General features: G+C 43.9%; 1 protein-coding gene across 3 annotated transcripts in view; it reads right to left on the bottom strand.

The window, feature by feature from the left end:
• The window catches only part of mef2ca (myocyte enhancer factor 2ca), an 18607-nt gene that overhangs the window by 7703 nt on the left and 904 nt on the right, over window positions 1-10000 (bottom strand). For all 3 annotated transcript variants that reach the window (XM_064972331.1, XM_064972332.1, XM_064972333.1), the window contains exon 2: window positions 3435-3638. In XM_064972331.1, the coding sequence (XP_064828403.1) occupies window positions 3435-3638 (204 nt within the window). The remainder of the gene's footprint in view (window positions 1-3434; window positions 3639-10000) is intronic.

The following is a 10000-nucleotide window of genomic DNA, read 5'->3' as shown; positions in this document are numbered from 1 at the left end:
GGTGGAATAATCGGAAATGCGCAGTTCTGAATATGATGTTTAATGGAGAGGTGATGATGTTAAAACCAAATACTTCTAGCTTTTATTTTGAAAACAGCTCTTACAATAAGGGAGCATCATGGTCATTTTCACAGCATTATTCCAACTTTAACTTTTGACAAAGTTATTCATGAAGATGATCATTTATTTATTTCATTTATTTGATAGTGATTCATTTGCGTCTGTCCCCTCAGTTTAAGGTCAACCCTTTTACGTGAACTGAAGTCTCGTATTAATATGGTGAAAAGATTCCTTTTTTTTTGTATTTATTTTTTTAAATCTAAAGAAACATTGAACATCTAATTAATAGTCAAATCATAATGTTAAAAGCAGGTGAGCTGGTTTTACTTTTTTTGTAATTTTCTGTTGTTTTGTGTTGGAAAACACTTCAACCCTCTTACTCATAGATAGACAGGCAAAAAAATCTTTGACAATTAATTTTTTTAAATTTTATTGTGAAGCTTCCATTCAAGAGGCTTGGGGTGGCAGGGTAGCCTAGTGGTTAGAGTGTTGGACTAGTAACCGGAAGGTTGCGAGTTCAAACCCCCGAGCTGACAAGGTACAAATCTGTCGTTCTGCCCCTGAACAGGCAGTTAACCCACAGACCGTCATTGAAAATAAGAATTTGTTCTTAACTGACTTGCCTGGTTAAATAAAGGTAAAAAATTGCTCCTCCCTATCAATTGCACACAACAAACACAATTTAAGATGAAGTGGTCAACCCTGTTACTTTATTTGGCACATAATAGGTACTTTCTGTAGTTATTATCATTTTTTATATAAACTCTTGAGATGGGAAAACTTGTTTTTTTATGAAGTTGGACATGTGCTATTTATGACAGAATGTTAAAATGAGATAAAATCTAAAGTTTTTTTGACCAAGTTACACGACCCCTCCATTTCTCCTCATGTCTGCCAGCCCGCCAAGACACACACACACACATACAACACACACACACATACGCACATCCCAGAGAGGCTATTCTTAGCAGCAGCGGGCTATTTTTAGCCCGCTGCTGGTTTCCAGGCATTTAACAGGAAGGAATTGACTACACAAAGAGAGCTGGAGTAACCACTGGGACTGTGTGTGTGTGTTTTGTGTGTTCTTTTTGACGAGCCTCACTGAGAGCTTCAGCTGTTTTCAATCTGCGACACACACACACACACACACACCACAGAATGGAGCGAAATAGAGTTAGTAGAAAAGTGGTGAGGAATGCAGAAGTTCTCCGTTATTTATAGCCATGATCCTGATCCACGAGCAACAAATCCAACAAGCTCCAACACACACACACACACACACACACACACACACACACACACACACACACACACACACACACACACACACACACACACACACACACACACACACACACACACACCCCCTCATTATTGGGGAAAGAAACTCGGACAAAGGAGACTCTATTCTGCTCCATTCCTGTCAGGCAGATAGTTCTATGGCTCACAAGGTTTCACAGGTCATGAGTTTTTTCACCAATACAAAGCACGGGAGCTGTGTGAGATGCTGAGAAATATACCCGTATGTTGTTATAGTATATTGAAAGTCACTACCAATTTATGGACAGGACACACTCCAGGAAAAAGACTGGGTCGGGGTCATTTCTGCTTCACTTTGGTCTTTTCTGTCTCCAGATTGTCGCGCTCTGCGTCTGTGGTGTGAGTCGTGTGGACAGCAGCATATTTGCAGGTGAAAACATTTAAGAGCACCAACAACAGACACACACACACACACACACACACACACAAACAGAGCACACAACTCAAAGCACAGGAATGCACTGGCATGCATGTGCATGAAGTCACAGTGGCTCTATCAACTCTGTGGTAAGAGAGCTGGAGGGGAAACCAGTTAGAATGAACTAACCAAACACACTGGCTGAGAGGGAGGGAGGGACGGAGACAGAAAAGGTCAAGAGTGGGGGGGGGGGGGGGTCGAGAGGCTGATAGGTAGACGGAACACAAACAATCTCGAAGGGAATAAATTGGCATAGAGGGTAAGGGAGAAAGGAGGGGAAGGGGCCCGAGGGAGCGATAGAGAGGCTTGAAAGTGAGAGAGGAGAGAGAGGGAACTGGGACAGAAAAAGGAGGGAAATATCCATCCCCCAGGAGATAGACTACAGAGGGGGGAGGAAAGAGAGGAGGGATGGGGAGAAGAGATGAAGGGAGAGGAGGAGTTGACGCTTGGTGAGAGGGATTAGAAGGAGCATATTGAGATTACAGTAATTGAGTGTGATGGGATTATGGTAGATTACAGTAGATTAACAGTAAATGATATGCTGCTCCTGTCGGGGCTGGCAGACTAACCATGAAGTGGCCTCGTGGAGGACAGGTGAAGAGGGAGACCTGACCCACCTTCACACCACGTTACAACATCAGCTATCAGGCAAAACACCACGTTATACAACACTGACACGTCGACACATAACCTCCAGATCGGGCTCAAATGTGAAACTCTGAGGAATATTTGAGCTGTTCTTGGTTGATTTAGTTTGCCCGGTGTACAATGGAACACATGGGATAGTCCCAGAACTGAGCTGCATATCTCCCCCCCCCCCCCCCCCAGCTTTCTGCAGTGCTAGAAGTCCCCATTCCCACACATTTAACATCCCCACCCCCTTCTGCACTCTACCAAAACTCTACCAAGCTCGGTTTTCCCACTACTCCCAATGGGAGGCTCGTGGCCTGTGTGGGAACGCACATCTTTCACTGATCTCTCTGTTCTCCCTCCTTCTCCTCCTCTTCAACAGGATCCTATATAAGACCACACCAACTCTCCTCCAAGCCGGCGCAGATTCCTGCCAACGTTCCAGAGCCGGAATCCAACACACCTGTCCTGTGAACTCTGACCCCTAAAACCTCCCTAACCTTCTGTCACATGGACCATGGTCCGCTGGGTGGCCCTGGAGAGGGTTGAATGGGGATGTTGGACGTGTGTGTGAGGGGGACACCTTGTTCCTTAACATCGTTAAGTAACTCCAGGCTGGCCGACTCAGACCTGCACACGTTAGCCTCCCTGAGCCGTGGGCCATGAGCCCAACACACACACACACACACACACACACACACACACACACACACACACACACACACACACACACACACACACACACACACACACACACACACACACACACACACACACACACACACACACACACACACACACACACACACACACACACACACACACACACACACACACACACACACGGGTCTGAGTACCGAATGTCACAAAATACCATCAGACTAGCTGAATTCCACTGTTAATTCAACAAACTGAACATGTACTTATAATCAGATATCTCATCTGCTATTAGACCTGGGAAACCATGTTTGTGAATCAGTCTGCAAATAAACTGTGTGGGACCCACCTCCACGATGTCAGAGTTGGTCCTGCTCTCGTGAGGCTCGTTGTACTCGGTGTACTTGAGCAGCACCTTGTCCATGTCGGTGCTGGCGTACTGGAACAGCTTGTTGGTGCTGTTGAAGATGATGAGGGCGATCTCACAGTCACACAGCACGCTTAGCTCGTACGCCTTCTTCATCAGGCCAAACTTCCTCTTGGTGAACGTCACCTGGAGATGGAGAACGAGCGGGAGAAGGGAAAGATGGATAGAAAGGTAGGGAGGGGGAGGGGGGAGAGATAGAAAGGTAGAGGGGGAGAGGTAGAGATAGATAGAAAGGTAGAGAGATAGAAAGGTAGAGGGGGAGAGGTAGAAATAGATAGAAAGGTAGAGGGGGAGAGGTAGATAGAAAAGTAGAGAGATAGAAAGGTAGAGGGGGAGAGGTAGAGATAGATAGAAAGGTAGAGGGGGAGAGGTAGTGATAGATAGAAAGGTAGATAGATAGAAAGGTAGATAGATAGAAAGGCAGAGAGATAGAAAGGTAGAGGTAGAGATAGATAGAAAGGTAGAGGGGGAGAGGTAGAGATAGATAGAAAGGTAGAGGGGGAGAGGTAGAGATAGATAGAAAGGCAGAGAGATAGAAAGGTAGAGGGGGAGAGGTAGAGATAGATAGAAAGGCAGAGAGATAGAAAGGTAGAGAGGTAGAGATAGATAGAAAGGTAGAGGGGGAGAGGTAGAGATAGATAGAAAGGCAGAGAGATAGAAAGGTAGAGAGGTAGAGATAGATAGAAAGGTAGAGGGAGAGAGGTAGAGATAGATAGAAAGGCAGAGAGATAGAAAGGTAGAGGGAGAGAGGGAGAGATAGATAGAAAGGTAGGGAGGGGGAGGGGGGAGAGATAGAAAGGCAGAGAGATAGAAAGGTAGAGAGAGAGAGGTAGAGATAGATAGAAAGGCGGAGAGATAGAAAGGTAGAGGTGGAGAAGTAGAGATAGATAGAAAGGTAGAGAGATAGAAAGGTAGAGGGAGAGAGGGAGAGATAGATAGAAAGGTAGGGAGGGGGAGGGGGGAGAGATAGAAAGGGAGAGAGTGTTAGAGATAGATAGAAAGGTAGGGGGACAGGTAGAGATAGATAGAAAGGCAGAGAGATAGAAAGGTAGAGGGGGAGAGGTAGAGATAGATAGAAAGGTATTGGGAGAGAGGTAGAGATAGGGAGAGAGGTAAAGATAGAAAGGCAGAGAGATAGAAAGGTAGAGGGGGAGAGGTAGAGATAGATAGAACGGTAGAGGGAGAGAGGTAGAGATAGATAGAAAGGCAGAGAGATAGAAAGGTAGAGGGAGAGAGGGAGAGATAGATAGAAAGGTAGGGAGGGGGAGGGGGGAGAGAGAAAGGGAGAGAGTGTTAGAGATAGATAGAAAGGTGGAGGGGGAGAGGTAGAGATAGATAGAAAGGCAGAGAGATAGAAAGGTAGAGGGAGAGAGGGAGAGATAGATGGAAAGGTAGTGGGAGAGGGGGAGAGATAGATAGAAAGGTAGAGAGATAGAAAGGTAGAGAAAGAGAGATAGAAAGGGAGAAATAGATAAAAAAGGGAGCGATAGAAAGGAAAAGGTAGAGGGAGAGATAGAAAGGAAAGGGGAGAGGGAGAGATAGAAAGGAAAAGGGAGAGATATAAAGGAAAGGGGAGAGGGAGAGATAGAAAGGAAAAGGGAGAGATAGAAAGGAAAAGGGAGAGATAGGGAAAGAGATAGAAAGGAAAAGGGAGAGATAGAAAGGAAAGGAGATAGAAAGGAAAGGGAGAGAGATAGAAAGGAAAAGGGAGAGGGAGAGATAGAAAGGAGAGATAGAAAGGAAAAGGGAGAGATAGAAAGGAAAAGGGAGAGGAAAGAGAGATAGAAAGGAAAAGGGAGAGATAGAAAGGAAAAGGGAGAGAGAGAGATAGAAAGAAAAGGGAGAGGGAGAGAGATAGAAAGGAAAGGGAGATAGAAAGGAAATAGAAAGGAGGGAGAGATAGAAAGGATAAAAGGGAAAGGGAGAGATAGAAAAGGGAGGGAGAGGGAGGGAGAGATAGAAAGGAAAAGGGAGAGGGAGAGAGATAGAAAGGAAAAGGGAGAGGGAGAGATAGAAAGGAAAAGGGAGAGATAGAAAGGAAAGATAGAAAGGGAGAGATAGAAAGGAAAAGGGAGAGATAGAAAGAGAAAAGGAAAAGAGAAAAGGGAGAGGGAGAAAGGAAAAGGGAGAGATAGAAAGGAAAAGGGAGAGATAGAAAGGAAAAGGGAGAGATAGAAAGGAAAAGGGAGAGATAGAAAGGAAAAGGGAGAGGGAGATAGAAAGGAAAAGGGAGAGATAGAAAGGAAAAGGGAGAGATAGAAAGGAAAAGGAAAGAGATAGAAGAAAGGAAAAGGGAGAGGGAGAGATAGAAAGGAAAAGGGAGAGATAGAAAAGGGAAGGGAGAGATAGAAAGGAAAAGGGAGAGATAGAAAGGAAAAGGGAGAGAGAGATAGAAAGGAAAAGGGAGAGATAGAAAGGAAAAGGGAGAGATAGAAAGGAAAAGGGAGAGATAGAAAGGAAAAGGGAGAGATAGAAAGGAAAAGGGAGAGGGAGAGATAGAAAGGAAAAGGGAGAGATAGAAAGGAAAAGGGAGAGATAGAAAGGAAAAGGGAGAGGGAGAGAAAGGAAAGGGAGAGATAGAAAGGAAGAGGGAGAGATAGAAAGGAAAAGGGAGATAGAAAGGAAAAGGGAGAGAAAGGAAAAGGGAGAGATAGAAAGGAAAAGGGAGAGGGAGAGATAGGAAAGGAGAGATAGAAAGGAAAAGGGAGAGATAGAAAGGAAAAGGGAGAGATAGAAAGGAAAAGAGAGAAAGGAAAAGAGGGAGAGATAGAAAGGAAAAGGGAAGGGAGGGAAAAGGGAGAGATAGAAAGGAAAAGGGAGAGATAGAAAGAAAAGGGAGAGATAGAAAGGAAAAGGGAGAGATAGAAAGAAAAGGGAGAGGGAGAGATAGAAAGGAAAAGGGAGAGGGAGAGATAGAAAGGAAAAGGGAGAGGGAGAGATAGAGAAAAGGGAGAGATAGAAAGGAAAAGGGAGAGATATAGAAAGGAAAAGGGAGAGGGAGAGATAGAAAGGAAAAGGGAGAGGAAAGGAAAAGGGAGAGATAGAAAGGAAAAGGGAGGGAGAGATAGAAAGGAAAAGGGAGAGAGATAGAAAGGAAAAGGGAGAGAGAAATAGAAAGGAAGATAGAAAGAAAGGGAGAGAGATAGAAAGAAAAGGGAGAGATAGAAAGGAAAAGGGAAAAGGAAAGGGAGAGATAGAAAGGAAAAGGGAGAGATAGAAAGGAAAAGGGAGAGAGAAATAGAAAGGAAAAAGGGAGAGATAGAAAGGAAAAGGGAGAGATAGAAAGGAAAAGGGAGAGATAGAAAGGAAAAGGGAGAGGGAGGAGAAAGAAAAGGGAGAGAGATAGAAAGGAAAAGGGAGAGATAGAAAGGAAAAGGGAGAGGAAAGAAAAGGGAGAGATAGAAAGGAAAAGGGAGAGATAGAAAGGAAAAGGGAGAGGAAAGAAAAAAAGGGAGAGATAGAAAGGAAAAGGGAGAGATAAAGGAAAAGGGAGAGGAAAAAAAGGGAGAGATAGAAAAAGGAAAGGGAGAGATAGAAAGGAAAAGGGGGAGAGATAGAAAAAAGGGAAAAGGGGGAGAGGAGAGATAGAAAGGAAAAGGGAGAGAGATAGAAAGGAAAAGGGAGAGGGAAAGAGAGGGAGAGATAGAAAGGGAAAGGGAGAGGGAAAAGGGAGATAGAAAGGAAAAGGGAGAGGGAGAGATAAAAGGGAGAGATAGAAAGGAAAAGGGAGAGATAGAAAGGAAAAGGATAGAAAGGAAAAGGGAGAGATAGAAAGGAAAAGGGAGAGATAGAAAGGAAAAGGGAGAGATAGAAAGGAAAAGGGAGAGAAGAGGAAAGGGAGAGATAGAAAGGAAAAGGGAGAGATAGAAAGGAAAAGGGAGAGATAGAAAGGAAAAGGGAGAGATAGAAAGGAAAAAGGGAGAGGGAGAGATAGAAAGGAAAAGGGAGAGAGATAGAAAGGAAAAGGGAGAGATAGAAAGGAAAAGGGAGAGATAGGAAAAGGAAGGGAGAGATAGAAAGGAAAAGGGAGAGATAGAAAGGAAAAGGGAGATAGAAAGGAAAAGGGAGAGGAGAGATAGGGAAAGAGAAAAGGGAGAGGGAGAGATAGAAAGGAAAAGGGAGAGATAGAAAGGAAAAGGATAGAAAGGAAAAGGGAGAGATAGAAAGGAAAAGGGAGAGAGAGAGAAAGGAAAAGGGAGAGATAGAAAGGAAAAGGGAGATAGAAAGGAAAAGGGAGAGGGAGAGAAAGGGAAAGGGAGGGAGATAGAAAGGAAAAGGGAGAGGGAGAGAAAGAAAAAGGAGAGGGAGAGATAGAAAGGAAAAGGGAGAGATAGAAAGGAAAAGGGAGAGGAAAGGAAAAGAGATAGAAAGGAAAGGGAGAGATAGAAAGGAAAAGGAGAGAGATAAAGAAAAGGAGAGATAGAAAGGAAAAGGGAGAGATAGAAAGGAAAAGGGAGAGGGAAAAGAGAGATAGAAAGGAAAGGGAGAGATAGAAAGGAAAAGGGAGAGATAGAAAGGAAAAGGGAGAGGAGAGATAGAAAGGAAAAGGGAGAGGGAGAGATAGAAAGGAAAAGGGAGAGATAGAAAGGAAAAGGGAGGGAGAGATAGAAAGGAAAAAGGGAGAGATAGAAAGGAAAAGGGAGAGATAGAAAGGAAAAGGGAGAGATAGAAAAGGAAAGAGGGAAGGGATAGAAAGGAAAAGGGAGAGATAGAAAGGAAAAGGGAGAGATAGAAAGGAAAAGGAGAGGGAGAGATAGAAAGGAAAAGGGAGAGATAGAAAGGAAAAGGGAGAGAGAGATAGAAAGAGAGGGATAGAAAGGAAAAGGGAGAGGAAAAGGGAGAGATAGAAAGGAAAAGGGAGAGATAGAAAGGAAAAGGGAGAGATAGAAAGGAAAAGGGAGAGATAGAAAGGAAAAGGGAGAGATAGAAAGGAAAAGGGAGAGATAGGGAAAAGGGAGATAGAAAGGAAAAGGGAGAGATAGATAGAAAGGAAAAGGGAGAGGGAGAGATAGAAAGGAAAAGGGAGAGATAGAAAGGAAAAGGGAGAGATAGAAAGGAAAAGGGAGAGATAGAAAGGAAAAGGGAGAGATAGAAAGGAAAAGGGAGAGGGAGAGATAGAAAGGAAAAGGGAGAGATAGAAAGGAAAAGGGAGAGGGAGAGATAGAAAGGAAAAGGGAGAGATAGAAAGGAAAAGGGAGAGGGAGAGATAGAAAGGAAAAGGGAGGGAGAGATAGAAAGGAAAAGGGAGAGATAGAAAGGAAAAGGGAGAGATAGAAAGGAAAAGGGAGAGATAGAAAGGAAAAGGGAGAGATAGAAAGGAAAAGGGAGAGGGAGAGATAGAAAGGAAAAGGGAGAGATAGAAAGGAAAAGGGAGAGATAGAAAGGAAAAGGGAGAGGGAGAGATAGAAAGGAAAAGGGAGAGGGAGAGAAAGGAAAAGGGAGAGAGAGAGAAAGGAAAAGGGAGAGATAGAAAGGAGAGGGAGAGATAGAAAGGAAAAGGGAGAGATAAAGAAAGGAAAAGGGAGAGATAGAAAGGAAAAGGGAGAGATAGAAAGGAAAAGGGAGAGGGGAGAGATAGAAAGGAAAAGGGAGAGATAGAAAGGATAAAAGGGAGAGGGAGAGATAGAAAGGGAAAAGGGAGGGAGAGATAGAAAGGAAAAGGGAGAGATAGAAAGGAGAGATAGAAAGGAAAAGGGAGAGATAGAAAGGAAAAGGGAGAGATAGAAAGGAAAAAGGAAAAGAGAGATAGAAAGGAAAAGGGAGAGGGAGAGATAGAAAGGAAAAGGGAGAGAGATAGAAAGGAAAAGGGAGAGATAGAAAGGAAAAGGGAGAGATAGAAAGGAAAAGGGAGAGATAGAAAGAAAGGGAAAGGGAAGGAGAGATAGAAAGGAAAAGGGAGAGATAGAAAGGAAAAGGGAGAGATAGGGAAAAGGGAGAGGGAGAGATAGAAAGGAAAAGGAGGGAGATAGAAAGGAAAAGGGAGAGATAGAAAGAAAGATAGAAAGGAAAAGGGAGAGGGAGAGATAAAAGGAAAAGGGAGAGATAGGAAAGGAGATAGAAAGGAAAGGGAGAGAGGGAAAAGAGATAAAGAAAGGAGGGGAGAGATAGAAAGGAAAAGGGAGAGGGAGAGATAGAAAGGAAAAGGAAGGGAGATAGAAAGGAGGGAGAGATAGAAAGGAAAAGGGAGGGAGAGGAGAAAGGAAAGGGAGAGAAAGGAAAAGGGAGAGGAAGGGAGAGAGATAGAAAGGAAAAGGGAGAGATAGAAAGGAAAAGGGAGAGATAGAAAGGAAGAGGGAGAGATAGGAAAAGGGAGAGATAGAAAGGAGAGGGAGAGATAGAAAGGAAAAGGGAGAGGAGAGATAGAAAGGAAAAGGGAGAGGAAAGGAGAGATAGAAAGGAAAAGGGAGAGGGAGAGATAGAAAGGAAAGGGGAGAGATAGAAAGGAAAAGGGAGAGATTGAAAGGAAAGGGAGAGATAGAAAGGAGAGA

The sequence above is a fragment of the Oncorhynchus masou genome, chromosome 8, assembly GCF_036934945.1.
Source record: "Oncorhynchus masou masou isolate Uvic2021 chromosome 8, UVic_Omas_1.1, whole genome shotgun sequence".
NCBI classification, from domain to species: domain Eukaryota; kingdom Metazoa; phylum Chordata; class Actinopteri; order Salmoniformes; family Salmonidae; genus Oncorhynchus; species Oncorhynchus masou.
The sequence above is the reverse complement of the archived record's forward strand: the minus strand, read 5'-3'. Positions and strand labels throughout refer to the sequence as shown.